The following is a 19,820-nucleotide window of genomic DNA, read 5'->3' as shown; positions in this document are numbered from 1 at the left end:
AAGTTGAATCATTCGTGACGGGGCAAGTTGAATCATGATTCAACTTGCCCCATTAGTAAATTTATTTCATTATTATAGTTAGACTATTCTTATGCATTCAACTCGTTTTATTTATTTCAGAAATGGTTCGGAACTACAAAAGAAAGACTGAACGTGGGTCAGCAACACCCCAACTAATGCAGGAGGCTGCTGATTTTGTTCGAAATAAGAATAAATCAGTGAGAGAGTCCACACAACTGTTTGGTGTCCACTACTCAACCTTACAACGATTTATTCACAAAACCTCTGGCAACACTGCTAAAAACAATACACATGTAGGATATGCCAAACCAAGACAAGTATTTACATGTGAGCAGGAAGAAGAATTAGTATCCTATCTGAAAACAGCAGCAGCAATTTATTTTGGTCTTTCTCCGAGAGAAGTCAAGGAACTGGCTTTCAAATGCGCCAATGAAGCAAAGATAGAAATGCCTGATAATTGGCGCAATGATAAATATGCTGGAAAAGACTGGTTTTCAGGTTTCATGAAGCGATATGGACAAGAACTCTCAATTAGACAACCTGAAGCGACAAGTTTGTCCAGAGCTACAGTTTCAACAAGCATAATGTAGAGTTATTTTTCTCCAAGCTTTCTTCTCTCATGGATAAGTATAAATTTGAACCTCAAGACATATGGAATGCTGATGAAAGTGGAGTGACAACTGTTCAGAAACCTCGTGCAGTGGTAGCAGTTAAGGGCACAAAGCAAGTTGGCTCTCTTACCTCAGCTGAGAGAGGACAACTTGTTACATTTTGTGTTGCTGTCAGTGCCACTGGAGGGTCTGTTCCTCCCATGTTGATATTTCCACGGAAAAACTACCATGATCATTTCATAAGGGATGGCCCAGAAGGATCAATTGGAGCCTGTCACCCTTCTGGATGGATGACACAGGATAACTTCTTACTGTTTATGAAGCATTTCATTAAGCATACAAAAGCAACTGTCGAGAAACCTATCTTGCTGTTGCTAGATAATCACCAATCTCATGTTAACTATGATGTTATCACATTATGCAAGGAAAATGGAGTGGTTTTGCTGTCATTTCCTCCACACTGCTCCCACAAGTTGCAGCCCTTAGATAGGTCAGTTTATGGACCTTTCAAGCGTTACCTGAGTTCAGCTCAGAATGACTGGTTACGGAGTAATCCTGGAAAAAGAATGACCATTTACGACATTCCTTCTCAAGTAAAAAAAGCTTTTCTGAGAGCTTCAACTCCCATTAACATCGAGTGGCTTTAAAGTCAGCGGCATCAGTCCTTTGAATACAAATATCTTTGATGACTGGGAGTTTGCTCCCTCTTCAGTAACGGATCGCCCAGTGAGGCAGCAATGTGAACAGGATGCGGCCAAAGCAATGCAAGATGTCTCAGAGGTTTCAAAATCGGTAGATGAACATTGGTTTTCTTCCACTTCTGCATCAATGGAACCCCATCCTTCCTCTTCTACAGCCAGTGAACCCCTTCCTTCCACTTCAACTGCAGTAGGACCACAACCAGCAGTAGCCTAGCTTCTTCCATTACTGATCAAGTTGAAACTGCAAATGTTGGTGAGTCTTCCCTTTGCCCAGAAAAAATCATGCCACATCCAAAAGCAACACCTCGGAAAAAGAAATGTAATACAGGCAGAAAAGCACGTAAAAGTGCCATATTAACAGACACACCTGAAAGAAATGCTCTGTTTGCTGAAGCCATTAAGAAAAAAAACAAAAAGAATGATGTCAAAGAAAAGAAAGCCACCAAGAAAAGGAAGCAGGAGTTTTTACACAAAGTTCGATCCAAAAAACCTGTTGAAAAGTACGACATATCCAGCTCAGACGACGAAGACTGGTATTGTCTGATTTGTGTAGAACCATATTCCAATAGCAGGCCCCGGGAGAAATGGATTCAATGTAGTACATACAGAGGATGGTCTCATGAGGAATGTTTGGGAACAGATGGAGGTATAATTTTATATTATATTTGTCATAACTGTGAATCTGATGATGAATAAATTTAAGGTTCATCGGTTCAGTTTATATTGGATTTCTATTTTCTTATCATTTAAATAAACTCTCAAAAGTTATAGTTTGTTTATGATGCAACTTGCCCCTCATACTGATGCAACTTGCCCCGCAGATGGGGTAAGTTGCATCAAATATTTTTTTTAGATATATATCAAAATTAAGTATATAAGAAATGATTTTCATTAATATCTACGCATGTGAACTTGATGATGAGGTCTAGCATATTTATATACGACAACTGAATTTCACTTGAATGAATTATACACAATTCTGTAGAAGGAAATGTAAAATTTGATGCAACTAGCCCCGCTCTCCCCTAGTCGATATTTTTTGGTTTGGGATTAGATGAGAAACATTTTTGGGATGGTTTAAGATGTTTCAGGACAAAGGGTTAGAAGAGGGTGACGGAAGGTTTGTGTGTGTTTTGGAGTTTGGTTAGGGTTTGGTGAGTGCAGTCAGGAACCTTCCAGCCATCCATCACTCACGGGACACTGGCACTGTGGATGGATGGGCACCAATGAGAGTTTGGTCCACTTGTGTTAAGGCGATTTGTGGCAGCGGACCTGAAACGAGAGAGAGAGAGAGAGAGAGAGAGAGAGAGAGAGAGAGAGAGAGAGAGAGAGAGAGAAAGTTTACGTTATAACTGATCCGTGGAGGCGTGTCAGACTCTCTCTCTCTCTCTCTCTCTCTCTCTCTCTCTCTCTCTCTCTCTCTCATGTACACTTACAACTGACGACACAACAACTAACAACACACACACACACACACACACACACACACACACACACACACACACACACACACACACACACACGTTCCATAACTCATCAAAAGTGTGTGGTTAACTTAGCGTGCCTCGCCTTTCACGGCTTGGTTTGCTTGGCCTGGCTTGCTTGGCCTGGCCTGCTTGGCCTGGCTTGCTTGGCCTGGCTTGGCTTGCTTGGCTTGGCTTGCTTAGCTTGGCTTGGCAGTTATAAATCCACTCTTCAGTCATTCATGCTCATGTTCTCCACGTTCTACTCATGCAAAATTCAGTCATATATTTAAACTCATGTCATTCACGCTTCGGTATTTCACATTGCAGCCATAGATAGACAGATAGATAGATAGTCACAATCCTGCCAGTCATTCCAGTACCCCTTCTTTCACCACCCTCCAGCCTCCCCCATCCTCGCCACTCTCGGACCTTGTTTATCTCTCTCTCTCTCTCTCTCTCTCTCTCTCTCTCTCTCTCTCTCTCTCTCTCTCTCTCTCTCTCTCTCTCTCTCTCTCTCGTTTTTTTTTTCTCTTTTTCTCTCTCTCGTCTATTCAATTCTTCGTCAATCAATCATTCATCCCTTTCTCTGGTAAACTCTGGAACTCCCTGCCTGCTTCTGTATTTCCACCTTCCTATGACTTGAATTCCTTCAAGAGGGAGGTTTCAAGACACTTATCCACCACTTTTTGACCACTGCTTTGACCCTTTTATGGGACTGGCATTTCAGTGGGAATTTTTTTTCATTAGATTTTTGTTGCCCTTGGCCAGTATCCTTCCTACCTAAAAAAAAAAATAAATAAAAAAAATTCAAGTCTTGTCTGTTCTTTCTTTTCGTTTAACCCTCTCATTACTTATGGCATCGTTTTCCTTCCTCTTTCTTCCTTCCTTCCTTTTTGTATATATTTGATTTCCTTTCTTCGTTTTCTACCTTTCCGTTATTTCGTTTTTTTTTTTTTTTCATCCTTCCTGCCTTCCTTTCTTTCATTTGATTTCTCCCGTTTTCTTTTCCTTCTCTTCCTTTCCCTCTCCTTTTGTTCATACCTTCCTTTCTTGTTTTATTCTCCGTTTTCCTTTTATTTATTTATATATTTATTCATTTATTTTTGGTGGGGGAGGCTTTGTTTTTATTTATTCCTTTCTTTTTTCCCACGTTCCTTCCTTCCCTCCTTTCTGCCTCCCTCCCTCCCTCCCTCTCTCACCGGGCCTGTATCCTTGCATTTTACAGCCTACATCCACTTTACAGGATTGCTCAGTGTGCCTTGTCACAAACAGCCTCGGAAGAACCAAAATACAAGTTAGATATGTTGTTTGTTCTTCATTTGTATTTCTTTGTGAGTGATCTAACCCCTTGCTCTTATCTAGTACTGTTTGTTCTTCATTTTATGATCGATTTCAACCTCTTGTCGTTATCTTTTACTTCTTGTGTTTCCTTTGTATCCCTCCGAGTGGCCATGTCTATTGGTGTTCGTTCTTCCTTCGTGTTCCTGCAGGAGTGACCTAACCCTCACCTCTCTCTTCCTCAGCTGTGACACAAGGAGCAGCTGTCTCAGCGGAGAGACGGTGGACGGCGGATGAATACTTCGGCTCCCGCGCCTTCTTCCGCATCATGTCCGACCCGCCGATCCTGGTGGTGGGCGGCGTGCGTCAGAGGAGTTGAAAAATGTATGGGACACGCTGCTGTGCTCTGCGTGTAGCTGTGAGGTGAAGTACAGACGGCTGCATTGTCTCAGCCTCGGAGGTGCCACTTGCTCAAATTACGAATGGTTTAATCTTATTTTTTGAAGGCTGTGGAATATTACAGTATCTTATAATAAGACAAATGGTATTAAAAGGCATGTCATTTACCGATAAGCATTACACGACAACATTATTGCGGTGATTAAAAGTACACCTGTAAAATGCTGCGTAGCATCATCACTCAGCTGTTTTCAAGGTCACTTGGACTCGGTCCCCCTGCTCCTTTGCTTTGATGATGCCACGTAGCATTTTACAGGAGTACTTTTAATCATCGCAATAATGTTGTCATGTAATGCTTATCAGTAAATTACATGTTTTTTGATACCATTTGTCTTGTTATAAGATACTGAAACATTTCACAGCCTGCAAAAAAATAAGATTAAACCACTCGTAATTTGAGCAAGTGGCACCTCCGAGGCTGCGACAACGCAACCGTGTGTCCGTCATGTCACAGAGCACACCCGCGAGTCCCGTACATTTTCAACTCCTCTGTAGGGTAAACAAAGCCTTAAAATGCATATGTGTATAGAACATTCTCTACTTACAATTACACGTTCTTTCACCTTTTTAAGTATTTGCAGAAACTCACGTTACACCCTGTATAAGAAATTGCAAGGTGGCGGACAAGCTGTCTTAATATATCAACCACGGGAACAATAGACACCTGTAATCGCTTCACTCAGGGCGTCCAATCCCTTATGCTTTCGGATACAATACTTTACATTCTTCACTTGTAAAATCCATTACCTTTTAAGCCTCACACACACACACACACACACACACACACACACACACACACACACACACACACACACACACACACACACACACCTTCCCTCAAACTCACTTCATATTTCACCTTTTTTTTTCCCACAATGCATTTTAATCTTTCCTGTTCACTAATTAAGCTCCTTTGTGCACCTTATGAATTAATTCGAGCGTTTCATTATAAGTTACAGGAGAGAAGCAAGTGATATTTCTTATTGATTCGGTTTCATATGGAAGGGAAGGGATAGGAGGTAAAAAAGGGTTATTGTGATAGGTAAGGTAAAAAGGGTTATTTTTTTTATTAAAGTTGTTAACTTGCCTGTGAAAAGTGTGTGTGTGTGTGTGTGTGTGTGTGTGTGTGTGTGTGTAATATGTTTTCCTCTCTCTCTCTCTCTCTCTCTCTCTCTCTCTCTCTCTCTCTCTCTCTCTCTCTCTCTCTCAACGAAAGATAAGAGCGATAGTAAGCAGAAAGAGAAAACTGTTGTAAGGAGAGAGAGAGAGAGAGAGAGAGAGAGAGAGAGAGAGAGAGAGAAAGAAAGAAAATGGCGTCAACCACTAACACAAAATTAAATTCCTGACCAGATCTCTCTCTCTCTCTCTCTCTCTCTCTCTCTCTCTCTCTAATCCTCATGATCCATCCCTGCTGCACCTAATCACAATGTAATGCCCTATTGTTTGGTTTGTTTTCCCTAAGTGTTCCCCTCCTCACTCCATTTTCCCCTTTTTTCCCTCTTCTTCATTTTTCCTTTTGTCTTTATTCGTATTTTTCCTTTATTTTTCCCATTTTCCTCTTGTTTCGCCATTTTTTCTCTTATTCTCTCCCTCATCCCTTTTTTCATTATTTTTTCCTTTTCCTTTTTCACTATTTCCCCTTTCTCCCAATCCTCTGTGTGTATGTGTGTGTTTGTGTGTGTGTGTGTGTGTGTGTGTGTGTGTGCTGCTGGCTCGTGATTGGCTGGATAGGGATGGCTTGGTGTGGCTTGGTGTGGATGCACTGGATTGGTTTGTGGATGGCTATTATTATTATTTGTTTGTATTTTGTTTGTTTACTTATTTATTAATTTTTTTATTATTTGTTTGTGTATGAGAGAGAGAGAGAGAGAGAGAGAGAGAGAGAGAGAGAGAGAGAGAGATTGATTTAAGAAGACCACATAAAATTTCTCTCTCTCTCTCTCTTTCAATATTTAAGCTTCATTATCTTTCACCATAGTATTTAAAAATATACGACTATGTTGGTTTGTGTATTGGCGTTCAGATTAATTTGCTTTACTTAGTCTTCATTTATTTATTTATTTTGTGTTGGTGTATATAATTTTTTTCAGTGTTTATTGATGAGATTATATTTTTTCATAGTGTGTTTATTTAGTCACTTTTTGTTGTAGGTTAATTCAAAGTTGAGCATTTTGACTCACATTTGACACTCACACTTGACTCACCATACTCATCAAGTTGTGTCCTGTATTTTTGTGTAAGCCTCATATTTTGAATCTAATATACTCTTCACTTGTACACACACATTGAGCCTCACTACATTCACGCAGGCCGCAAGAAAATTAGGCTTGTCGATTTTGGTTTCATTCTTTATTGTAGACACTGTACAAGATTGCAACACTTGTGTGTATGTAATGGTGTGTGTGTGTGTGTGTGTGTACAAGATTGCAACATTTGTGTGTGTGTGTGTGTGTGTGTGTGTGTGTGTGTGTGTGTGTGTGTGTGTGTGTACAAGATTGCAACATTTGTGTATGTAATGGTGTGTGTGTGTGTGTGTGTGTGTGTGTGTGTGTGTGTGTGTGTGTACAAGATTGCAACATTTGTGTATGTAATGGTGTGTGTGTGTGTGTGTGTGTGTGTGTGTGTGTGTGTGTGTGTGGAGACAATTGTTGGTGAGGGTGTTGGTGAGGGGCTGTGGGGAGTCACTGTGGGTTTGTAAACATACTGTGGGGGACATACTGTAGGACTGTGGAGAGAGAGAGAGAGAGAGAGAGAGAGAGAGAGAGAGAGAGAGAGAGAGAGAGAGAGAGAGAGACTTGCAACCATATGGGGAGAGGTGTTATTCACTGTTCTTCATCGCAAAAGTATTGTTCATAGTTGTTCATTGCAGGTGAGAGAAGACACAGTATGTTGAGGGAAGGCAGCTGCACTAGTGACAGCAGCAGCAGAGCCCCACCACTGCTGCTGCTCCTCTCCTCTTCCCAGCACAGCAGCACACAGGACACATTTCCATCATCTTTAAATCCCGGACACTTGTGCCTTGGTGATAATCTCACAGCAGCAAACCCTACATTGCTCAGGTCAACTTCCAGCTAGAATCATAATATCTGGAGTTATTTTTCCACAAAGAAGGATTCAAAATATCCCCCCCAAAAAATAAGATATTTTTAGAAATGAAAATCCACTCGAATTTTCTGCCTGAAGCTCTCGTTAAAATGACTCCCTCTTGAATCTTGTGTCCGACTCCAACTGTGTCCAAGAGAATGGATCTCCAGTTTGTAGTGAGACTTCCGAGCCGCCCAGACCTGTGAAGGCGAGCAGTCTGTCAGATAATGAGAGTAGACAACATAAGCAACATAATGAGAGACAAAGTCACAATAATAGAGATAAAATGAAGGCACTCAAGTATTAATGAGAAAACAAAACAGAATAATAAGCAAAGTAAAATAATGAGACAATAAGGCCAGTCAACAAATAATAGTGAATTTATTGTAGGAAGGGTCTGCTGTACTACTTAATGACCATTCAAGTCTACTTGTTAAAGATGTGTTTACACTTTGAAGTGTCATTTTCTTGTACTATGATACATTTTTAACTATTTTCTTCCACCTGCCTTAATTAACATTGAGTAGAGTCTCACTAATACAACTTGAATATTACTCAGCCGGCAGTCTTTGCCATGGTGGAGTGTGACACTGAATCAGTACTGACATTTTATCATTTACATTTCATTACTTTGATTACTCAACAAAATACTGCATTGTTTTTTGTAACCTGCTGACTGGTGAAAGGACAACGTGTGCTCCTCAACACTTGGTTCTTGCCACGTGCCGCAGCAGACTGACAGCTTCCAGTGGGCCTGTCTGAGGTAATGCCCCACACAACATTAGGAATAGGAACAATTATTTCACTAAAACTTTAATTACCTGCACTAAAAACTTTCAATGAGTTTATGTACTTTGTGAATTTAGGAATCTGGAACAATGATTGCACTTATTTAACTACCTGCACTAAAGTGTTTGCTTTAGTTATGGTGTTGACAGTAAGTATAAATACTTTAAGGGGCGTGACCTCCGCCGCATTGCTTCAGCAGCCTTCAAGTCCCGGCAATGAAACGGTTCGTGTGAGGAAGACTGCTTCTGGTGCTACAGGTGGAAATTGTTACTAGTGTGTAAGTATGTGGTAAATATCTGTGGAAAAACCAAAGGATGTTTTCACTCGTACCAAACGTTATGGTCATGGAGATACCTCTCTTCCTGCACACAAAACAACTACAACCACCTAATTATTACACACACACTCCTATACCAGCCTCGGAGTCCCCATCTGGTAACGACCCTAAATGTCTTGACACCCCTCTGTTTTTCTTCTTAAACTTCTACAGATTGAACGCGAATGTTGCAGAACACTGCCTCTCCTCTATTAAGCTTCATCATCCTTTCCTCAATGAAACCCTGGTGTCTGAGGCAACTGACAGTAGCCCCTTTTCAGTTTCCTTTTACTTTCTCTATCCAAAGCTGGATGTTGTGTTTATGTGCGCAATGAAATTAACCTGCTTTCGTGCCCACGCTCTTGAATCTTTTGGGTTTTCCACCACCTGGCTACGACAACAGAGTCCCTTTCATACTAAATTTATCTGTGTTGTATACCTTTCACCTAACTCCTCTGACTGTAAGAAATTCTTTGACTACGTAACTTCCAAAGTGGAGCACATTCTAACTCTCTTCCCTTTTGCAGGGATCTCCATTCTTGGAGACTTCAATGTTCACCACCAGCTTTGGCTTTCCTCTCCCTTCACTGACCATCCTGGAGAACTAACCTTTAAATTTTCTATCCTCCATGACCTAGAGCAATTGGTGCAACACTCTAATCGTATTCCTGACCGTCTTAGAGATATGCCCAACATTCTTGACCTTTTCCTGACCTCTAATCCTTCTGCTTATTCTGTTACCCTCTCTTCTCTGTTGGGCTCTCCGATCACATCTAGTATCTGTATCTTGTCCTATCACTCCAATCCCTCCTCAGGATCCCCTAAGCGAAGGTGCCTCTGGCGTGTTGGCTATGCTAGTTGGGGGAACCTGAGGAGGTATTTTGCTGATTTTCCTTGGAATGACTACTGCGTCCGTGACGGAGACCGCCCTGTGTGCCGAGTGCATAAGAGGTGATAGTGTCTGGCATGGAGGCGTACATTCCTCACTCTTTTTCTCGACCTAAACCTCCAAAACTTGGTTTAACATAGCTTGTTCTCGTGTTATACATGAGAGAGATGTGTCCCACCAAAGGTGCTTAAGCCTTCCAACACCAGAATCTCATGCACTTTACATTTCTGCCCGGAACCATGCCAAGTCTGTTCTCCAACTAGCCAAAAACTCCTTCATTAATAGTGTCAAAACCTTTCAAGATCTAAGTGCCCCCGTGACTTCTGCCACTTAACCCAAAAACATCTATAATAACTTTGCTTCTTCTTTCCCTCCTTTATTTCAACCAGATGGCACCACTGCTATCACATCTATCTCTAAAGCTGAACTCTTTGCTCAATCCTTTGCTACAAACTCTACCTTGGACGATTCAAGGTTTGTTCCTCTCTCTCCTCCACTAGCGTAGACAAGACTGTCAGTATACAATGGACATGACACACTGAGGCAGCTGGTACTGCTTTGGCTCTAAATGTTATAATAATACTCTGCCACTTTGTTGACGAGTGACAATACAACCTCTCGTTCCTCAGACTGTTCTTTTCACGTAACAGCTTCAAACCAAATCCTGAAATACTGAACCAACATGAACCACCTCTGCTATCAAGTAGTCAGCACTGTGAAGGGCTGTACAGTTCCTTACCTCACTAAATAATAATACTTTCTGATCCAATCTGTCTCTGTCTGTCTGTCTGCTGCCATGGCTTGACCTGCTCTTCTTTCATCTGTAGCTTCCATTCTGTCTGCCGTCTCCCTGCATCCTCTTGTCCACCACACCATCCTCCCTTGTGTGTTTGCTGCCACTGTCTATCTAGAAAAAAATGTTTTCTGCCAAACCTTGAACTAGTACAACATGAACCACCTGTGGTCTAATCTTTCTCCAGCATTTCTTCTGTCCACTGTCACTGTCTGAACCAGTCACCTAACACACCATCCTTCCTGCCACGGTCATCCCTCTCTGATGCTCTTCTCTTTCTCCCTCTCTCAGCGTGGTGGCAGCACGGGCCTCGGCACTCCCTGGCACCACGGCAGGTGTCAGTGAGGCAGGCAGGTGTTGGTTCAAGTCCTGGCAGTGTCACTTCGCTGCTGTATTGTTTGGTGCAGCGGATGATGCTACGTTTTTCATCACTTAGTGTAGAGTCTATTTTTGCTTGACGTTATTTGTGTTGGTAAGGCATTTCCACTATATAGTGGTAGATATTCTGGGAAATAAGGAATTAGCAATACTAAGACATGCTTGAACAACACTCACCAGTGTGGAAGACTTGTCAGGCAGTGGCTGTAGTGGCTTCACTTGAACCACGACAATGTTCTCCTCAACCCTTGGAAAGAGAACAATTCATCTGAAATGGAGATACAAAGATATTGGGGAAAATTTAAGAGAGAGACGCTGCAAAGTGTAGCTGACAGTGTGCGTGTCGTCATCAAGAGGAGGGGCTCTAAAATGAAACAGTAGGACACTCGTGAAGACATTCATACTATCTTTTCTCAAGGGAAGTGTGTGTCGTGTGTGTTAACAACGTCAGGCGCGGACATTTTTTGCATCAAGGGTGATGTACGATCCGGACATGAAAAAAGTTTTTTTTCTTTTATAATTTTCTAATTTTTTTCCGCTTCTTTTGATATACGAGTATGTAACGTTTTGATAAGAACTAAAAAAATCCCCTTATGTAAAGAGGTCTTCTGTTATGAAATTCCCACGGTTTCGCCCGCTGCGAGACATGTCACACAAGTTTTTTTTACATTTTTTTTTCTCTTTTCATATATTTTTCTGACATACCCGTTCTTCTTCACTCTCCCATAAATATCTACGGTTCTCTTGCTGCATACAATATTAGAAAGCACGAAATTCTAGGTCTAACTATTTTCTCAAATTGATATACGAAAAAAAAATCATATAATTATTTTTTTTTTCGTAAATCTAGCAAATAGTTAATGTATCTGCATTAGATATCTTTTGCATTAATATTTTATTTATTTTCAAACAATTAAACACTGGTTTTTACTTAGAAATATGGCGAAATATAACAAAAATTGTTTTCACCCGCCTTCTCCCCTCCCACCCGGTAATTAAGGGTGAAATCATGAATAGCTTTAGGCCTTATACACAAAACCAATCGGAGTAACTAAAACTATGTCTGCTTTTTCAACATATTCTGATGTATATATCGCGTGAATTTCAAGTCCCTGGCTGCAATAGGTGAATTAGTCACCCCTTAAACTTTATGACATAATATCTCAAAATGGCGGATTTTAGCATATAAAAATGATCTGCTCCGTTTTTATTGGTGTTACAGACAGATGGGCTATTGCGGCTTATCAAACTGTGATAGGCGAATAAAGTCTGCTGTCGTCATTTTTGTTTGGAGTTGATTTTGATTTTTGACAAATATTTCAGTTTTTTTTTTACTTTTCATCGAAAAAAAATCGTACAATAAAAGAAAAAAGATAGCAGACTTTGTTCTCCTATCCTTCCTGATCAAAATACTTTTTAAATAAATGAGGGAGGAGATACGAGTTGAACACAGGCAATTTAACAAGGGATTAGCGATCCTTCAACCACCCTCAAGTGTATGAATAAAGGTGATTAGTTACTTTGATGTGGAAAGACTGTAATTTGTAAAGATGAGAATAAATGAGAATAAATTATTTCTGTGACCTTGTGTCCAGCCAATGTTTGTAGGTGTTAAGGTGAAACCACGAGGTGAGGTGACATTAGTATTGTCAAGTGTCTTCGTAAGGTACTCACACCAAAGTTTTCATTTGCTTCAATCAATCAAGGTCTGGTGATAAAAAAGGCACTGCATCCTGTGCACTCTACCCTGTGCACGCCTTCCTTTCACTCTGGAATGCACACCTTTATATATTGTGCTGCATTCACACTCATTTTTCAATAAAAATAAATAAATAAATAGTAATCAACAAAAAGCAAAAAGTGACTTATAAGAAAATAAATAAAAACACAGGTGTAAAGTACTCTTCTCCGTTAACCTCCAAGATAACCACATCAACTGGTCTTCAGGAAAAAAAATAAAAGATAAACAATGTTTATCACTCACGTGGAGCACAGCGTTACACCAAAAAAAAAAAAAAAAAAAAAAAAAGAAGACCGAGGAGGGTTCCTATCTACAGCAAGTGACCCCTAACTAAACTAGCTAGCTAATCAAAACCAAGGACCCCGGAAGTGCTTATCTGGGTTCTTGCGGCTGGATGATGTCCGGGGCAGGTGGGTGTCCAGGTGAGGTGGATGGCTGAGTGTAGGTGACCACGTGGCCTTCGCCAGCTAGCAGAAGGAGTCAAGGTGGTGTTGATATGAATTTCTGGAGTCTGCAGGACTAAGCCTGGCGTCCTCCACGACCTTGTGGAGTTGTATGGGGTCACCTCGCCACTTCCGCCATGACCTGGAGTAGTTATCTCGTCACCTACAGCCCACTTCTGGTTCTTCATCACAATTGTTAGGGGTAGTTCATGGGTTACCTGTAATAGTAGTAGTAGTAGTAGAAGTAGTAGTAGTAATAGTAGTAGTAGTAGTAGTAGTAGTAGTAGTAGTAGTAGTAGTAGTAGTGGTAATAGTGGTAGTAGTAGCAGTACTGGTGGTGGTGGTGGTGGTGGTGGTGGTGGTGGTGGTGGTAGTGGTGGTGGTAGTGGTGGTGGTGGTGGTAGTGGTGGTGGTGATGGTAGTAGTGGCGGTGGCGGTAGTGGTGGTGGTAGTATTAGTGGTGGTGGTGGTGGTGGTGGTGGTATTAGTGGTGGTGGTGGTGGTGGTAGTAGTAGTAGTAGTAGTAGTAGTAGTAATAGTAGTGGTGGTGCTGGTAGTAGTAGTAGTAGTAGTAGTAGTAGTAGTAGTAGTAGTAGTCGTAGTAGTAGTAGTAGTAGTGGTGGTGGTGGTGGTGGTGGTGGTGGTTGTAGTAGTAGTAATAGTGGTAGTGGTAGTAGTAGTAGTGGTAGTGGTGGTGGTGGTGATGGTAGTGGTGATGGGGGTAGTGGTGGTGGTGGTAGTGCTATTGGTGGTAGTGGTGGTGGTGGTGGCGGTGGTGGTGGTGGCTGTGTTAGTAGTAGTACTAGTAGTAGTAGTAGTAGATCAAACAAAATATTCTGAAAAAAAAAACAGACCGACAGACAAATCCAAAATATCCTCTCTCTCTCTCTCTCTCTCTCTCTCTCTCTCTCTCTCTGGGAGATAAGAGATCACCTCATTTTCTTGTTGGATTGCAGGGTCACTCTAGAAGAGCGGGAAAAAGGTGCAGAGGGCGCTGTCAAATCTTTAGTGTGAATGAAGGGCGGGGAAGTGCAGCTTGAGAAGGTAGGAGAGTGAAGAGTGTATGTGATCAGTGTGATGGCAAGATACATGGATGCCTCCCATGTTTTGAAAAAAAAAAAAAAACACTCTCTCCATCATTAGTGACCTTCACACATTTGCTGCAATCATTTCTTGAGTCACTGTTTTCACTACACAAGGAATGAAGAAGCTGTTTATATGAATGTTCAAGGATAAGCCTTTTCTTTGTGCAGCTGCAAACAGGACACAGGCTTTCATTTGGTACAGGAAAAGTTCTCCTTTGTACAAGATATGGTGAGTAATGATTTCAATAAGAGTAGGTAAAAATGTTATGTTGTTTTGCAATCACAGATTTGCTCTATAATAAAAGAATATATAGATGACAGTTGTTAAGGATGCTACATCTGTATGTTGAGCCGTGACTGAGACAAGTTTTATTATTACCATTTAGAGTTCCACCTTTGTATTTTGACCAGTTACAATGTCACTTCACAAAAGATACTCTTTCATTATTTTACCATTATTATTTTTGCTTCACATAAAAAAATAGTGAGGATTAATAATTAACATTTGTTTAAAAGATCTGCGTTTCATTTTTGCCCATCTAATGGAATTTATTGTAAAAAAAAAAAAAAGGAAGGAAAGTGATAAATGTTGGGCCAGTGGTACACACGGTAACTTTGAATAGTCTGAAATGTAACGGCGGTGGTGCGAGTGGCGCCTAGCGTGTTAAATATTTACTGATTTTACTCAATACAACACCATATATATAAACTCGTATATATATATATATATATATATATATATATATATATATATATATATATATATATATATATATATATATATATATATATATATATATATATATATATATATATATATATATATATATATATATATATATATATATATATATATAATTCTCTCCAACGTGGTCTTTGCAACTTCCAAATCCATCACCTACCCACTCCCCTCTCACTCCATCCCAATGTCCCTAGAAGTTACAACCTTCAATTCTCTCCACTCTAATCTTTCTCCCGTTCAAATCCGTCACCTACCCACTCCCCTCTCACTCTCACTCTTTCACCTTGGTCTCGTACAGGTCCTCCACTTCGGGCCTGTTGTTCTTAAGTTGTTTTTCACAGTCCTCTCAAAGTTCTCTCAGTGAAACTGAGTTTTGCTTCATATTCTACTTCTAACTTCCTATCAACCTCAAATATCTCCAAGTGTTAGCACTTCTTCGTTTCTGTCGCCTCCTGCTCCAACACTTGCAGTAGTAGTAGTAGTAGTAGTAGTAGTAGTAGTAGGGGTAGCGGTAAGGGGGTTCAGCATAATTGCTGGCTCACAAACACACAATTATCACATCGTTTCATTACACTTTCTCATTCATTTTTGTTTCAGAGGGGCATTTTTACCGCAGATTTTCTTTTCATCTGTATTTTTCTTTTGTTTGTTTACCTTGCTTTCTCTTTCGTCTTACTCTGGCCACCATTCTCTCTCTCTCTCTCTCTCTCTCTCTCTCTCTCTCTCTCTCTCTCTCTCTCTCTCTCTCTCTCTCTCTCTCTCTCAGTAGCGAAAGGTAGTTTTTTTTTTCTTTTTTTTCTTTTTTGTTAATGTGTCAGGGTACATGGTCTCAGTCTGGCAATGAACGGAATGAATGGAGCAAGTTTTGATGTCGACTTGCCGTGGAGGAAAATTGTTTACTTATTTTATTATATATATATATATATATATATATATATATATATATATATATATATATATATATATATATATATATATATATATATATATATATATATATATATATATATATATATATATATATATATATATATATATATATATATATATATATATATATATATATATATTCGTGATTCGTTTTTCTTTTTTTCAAACAATTTTTCTTTTGAACTGAATTTTTTTTTTATATTTCTTATACAATATATATATATATATATATATATATATATATATATATATATATATATATATATATATATATATATATATATATATATATAATAAAAACAATTTTCCTGCACGTGAAAATATAATAAATGATAAACGACTCATTACAAAAGCACACTACTTCAACTGTCAGAAAGCACAATGGGCAGAAATGGTCATTACGACGCCAGTACTTCACTCAGGTACTAAACACCACCACCGCATTACTTTCCTCTCGCTTTCTTTTCTACACTACCAGCGTGACGCCCTCCACGCCCCTGCCACCCACGCCAACCACTTCACACACATTAGAAAAACTGACCCAACAACACAACTCCACTCGTCTGCAGAGAGAGAGAGAGAGAGAGAGAGAGAGAGAGAGAGAGAGAGAGAGAGAGAGAGAGAGAGAGAGAGAGAGAGAGAGAGAGAGAGAACATTTGAACATTTATTTATAGCCATTACATACATTGTATATTTATATTCCATAATTTTTTTATTATGGCTAGCCTTTTTTTAAGCGTAAGCTTTTCAGGCAAAGAGAGAGAGAGAGAGAGAGAGAGAGAGAGAGAGAGAGAGAGAGAGAGAGAGAGAGAGAGGGAGAGAGAGAGAGAGAGAGAGAGAGAGAGAGAGAGAGAGAGCCCCTGCCACCACCACCACCACCACCACCTTTCATCACCAGTTGTTACCTTCAAGCTGCCATCGCATACGTATTACCTTCATTCCCTATTACGTTACAGATATGACACCTGAATACTACTGATGCCGCCGCCGCCGCCACCACCACCACCACACCAGTCCATTAATAAATAAAACCAGTATTTCCTGTTCATGTATTTTGTCTACGTAATGAAACAGCGGAGGGAAGCATCACGTAGACAGACAAACACACATTAGTCTCGCCATCAGTCCTCCATCAACAGACAGACTGACTGACTGACTGACTGAATGATTGAAAGACGGACAGACAGACACAGATTGCTCTCCACCAGTCCTCCATCAACAGACTGACTGACTGACTGACAAAGACGGACAGACAGACAGGTGGTGTACTTGTACTTATCTGCTCAGCTTCTCAACTTACTTAACTGCAACCTCAATCATGTAACTTTCATCATCACAGAGTCAGGAAAGTTAAAATATAGCCTCATTTGCTGTCAATCTCTCTCTCTCTCTCTCTCTCTCTCTCTCTCTCTCTCTCTCTCTCTCTAACGTCACATCACACAGGTCATTATATAGATGAAATTTTTGAAATATACACACATTTCCCAATAAATAGTTTTCTATGGCAAGTTTACATAAATAGTCCAATAACAGCATTCAAAACCACAAATTACTACCTTTCATTACGTGTGGAGCTTCAATCTCAAATAAAAACCATTATATATATTGACTCAAATAAGGCAACACTCACCTGGGACACGAGGAGCGGGGGAGAGCAGGCGAGGAAAAGCGGGGAGAGGGTGGCAGGCAGGCGAGGAAGGGAGCCGGGAGGGAGGGGAGGGGAGAAAAGGAAGGCCTGAAGCAGGGAGGTGAAACAAGCGAACGAGTGACTGCAGTTTGCTGATTACAGGAGTACACACACACACACACACACACACACACGACCATCTCTATAAACCCTGACAACTGTAGCGTCACCACCACCACTACCACCACCGCCCCCACCACCACACCACCACTCCTAACTACCACCACCACCCCAACCCTCAACCGCACCCAACAACCACAACACCGTTACGTCCGCTACCCCCACCACTATTACTCAACCACCACCATCCCCAACAACCACAACCACCTTTACCACAAGCCAGTCACGTTCACCATCACTACCAACACCCCCTACAACCATTCCAACCCCCACCCCTGCAACTACCACCATCATCACCAGCCAGTCACGCCATCATCCTAGTCATCCAAACCACTTCCATCCTCAACAACCACACACACACACACCAAACACCACCACAAACCACCACCTCAACCCAGTCACGTCCGCCATAGCCACCTCCACCTCCCTCTCCACCTTCCTACTCTCCACATCTCTCTTCCACTATCCACTCTTCCCTATCCACCAACAGGCCAGCCATATTCACATCCACCTCTCCCTCCACACCGTAGTCCACCACAACATGCCCGCCGAGGACAGACGCAACACCACTTCACCGCCGTAACACAACCGGAGCTCCACCCGTCACGTCAGCGGGCGCAGGGCGAATGGCTGAGGAGACGGCGAGGAGAGAGTATCACGTGACTTGAATACTTGGCGCTGATTGGTGGAAGGTGTGCTGAGGTAATTGTCACTAAGAACAGAGCCACTCTCGCAATACTACTTGTAATGATACAAAATAATAGAATCACGGTTATATTAGCAGTAGAAGACACTTACCAATACACTGTGAGGCAAGAAGTAAGGACAAATGAAGGATACATGAGCTTTACGAAGAGTAAGAAAGAAAACGGAAAAATAGAACGCTCTGATTGGCAGTCGGGAAGCAGGTCACCACCACAGCTCTCGTATTTATTGAGGCTTATGTAGACTTGAAAAAGCGACTTGAGTCTAATGAAATAACGTAATACATATAGTGCGGGTGTTTTCACCAATGAGAGACAGGCTAATGGGGGAAATGCAACAAGGCATTCTCAGGCATCATAAATGCACTTGTTTTTCATGAAGCATGAAGCAAGGTTATGTGCCTGTGTTCTGAAAAGCTTTGCTCTCTCACCAGACTATTTTCAAAGGCCACAGAGATAATTACACGGGTTTTCAAGATTGTTTCTCCCGATGATGCTGTAGAGACCGTATCAGTCTGTCACTAGAACCGTACAAACACCCTGAAAATCTGTGTAATTTCAACTACAGCCTCAGGAAAGTAGTCGGGTTGCGGGCAGAAATGTTTCTGGATATTGTCTAGAGTCTCTCTACACATCTGTTGTGTTTTGCTTTACTCTGCGAGAAATGAACGTGTAAGTTGTGTGATGCGGGGAACGGCTCGCCTGGGTGGACCTCCGCCTTCTTTCTTCTTCCTGGGCTCGCTACGTACTGGAGTGGCGCCGCGCGGCACTAAGTGATCCAAGCCTTACAGCAAACACTTAGCAAATGACTCATTACATTTTTTGTGTGTGTCAGTGAAGGAAATGTACAGGCACGAGTAACACACCAATACAGGGGCTTATCATTATACAATTAACATTTCTCATCATTTTCATTATCTTCATTATGCACATCACTGTCATCATTATTATCACCCTCCTCATCCTCCTCCTCCTCCTCCTCATCATCATCATCATCATCACCACCATCACTGTCGTCACCATCTTCACGAGGTCATCGCCATTCTTTCTCGTCCTTCTGGCAGTGATGACCCTAATGACTACACTGAGAAATGGTCTTCATCCGCGGCCATTATCAACATTAATACCATCACCATCATTATCATCACTTACGACCATCATCGTCATCATTGTCATCACCATCATTCATTCTTATCATCCTCATTTTTTTTTTTATTGTTCCTAAACCCCACCAAAACCATCACCACTACCACCACCACTATCATCATCATCATCATTATCATCATCAATCATCATCATCATCATCATCATTGTTCGTCATTATCATCCTTAAGTCTTATGTGAAATTTTTTACAGCGCAATGTTGATTACGAAAGAAGCAAAGGAAAAAGAGAAGAGAAGGAAGAAAAAGAGGAAAAGGAGGAGGAGGAGGAGGAGGAATAGGAGTAGGAGGAGGAGGAGGAGGAGGAGGAGGAGGAGGACAAGATGTTGGGTGATTATGGCCATAAGAGAGAGAGAGAGAGAGAGAGAGAGAGTGAGAGAGAGAGAAGAGAGAGAGGAGAGAGAGGAGAGAGAGAGAGAGA

General features: G+C 41.1%; 1 protein-coding gene and 1 long non-coding RNA gene across 8 annotated transcripts in view; one reads left to right on the top strand and one right to left on the bottom strand.

The window, feature by feature from the left end:
- LOC135112244 (uncharacterized) overlaps positions 1-12,361 on the top strand; it is a 152,446-nt gene extending 140,085 nt beyond the window's left edge. For 3 of the 6 annotated variants that reach the window (XR_010274200.1, XM_064026497.1, XM_064026496.1), the window contains 4 exons: positions 4,323-4,461; positions 7,406-8,383; positions 8,578-8,686; positions 10,699-12,361. Coding sequence is in view for 4 of the 6 variants with exons in the window: in XM_064026497.1 (XP_063882567.1) it covers positions 4,323-4,374 (52 nt within the window). In the remaining 2 variants the exon portion in view is untranslated. Of the gene's footprint in view, positions 1-4,068; positions 4,094-4,322; positions 4,501-7,405; positions 8,384-8,577; positions 8,687-10,698 lie in introns of those variants that run through there. The other 3 variants (XR_010274201.1, XM_064026500.1, XM_064026498.1) reach the window with 3 other exon arrangements.
- On the bottom strand, positions 7,263-10,703 carry LOC135112245 (uncharacterized). 2 transcript variants are annotated; one of them, XR_010274203.1, is made up of 4 exons: positions 10,354-10,703; positions 8,521-8,660; positions 8,290-8,378; positions 7,263-7,820 (listed from the first exon to the last, which is right to left on the bottom strand). It is a non-coding gene; the product is annotated as an uncharacterized LOC135112245 (long non-coding RNA). The 2 variants fall into 2 exon arrangements; XR_010274202.1 differs by lacking the exon at positions 8,521-8,660.
- Positions 12,362-19,820: the final 7,459 nt, after the last annotated feature.

Source organism: Scylla paramamosain, chromosome 23 (genome assembly GCF_035594125.1).
Source record: "Scylla paramamosain isolate STU-SP2022 chromosome 23, ASM3559412v1, whole genome shotgun sequence".
Lineage (NCBI taxonomy): Eukaryota > Metazoa > Arthropoda > Malacostraca > Decapoda > Portunidae > Scylla > Scylla paramamosain.
Note: the sequence above shows the minus strand (reverse complement) of the source record. Positions and strands in the feature narration are given on the sequence as shown.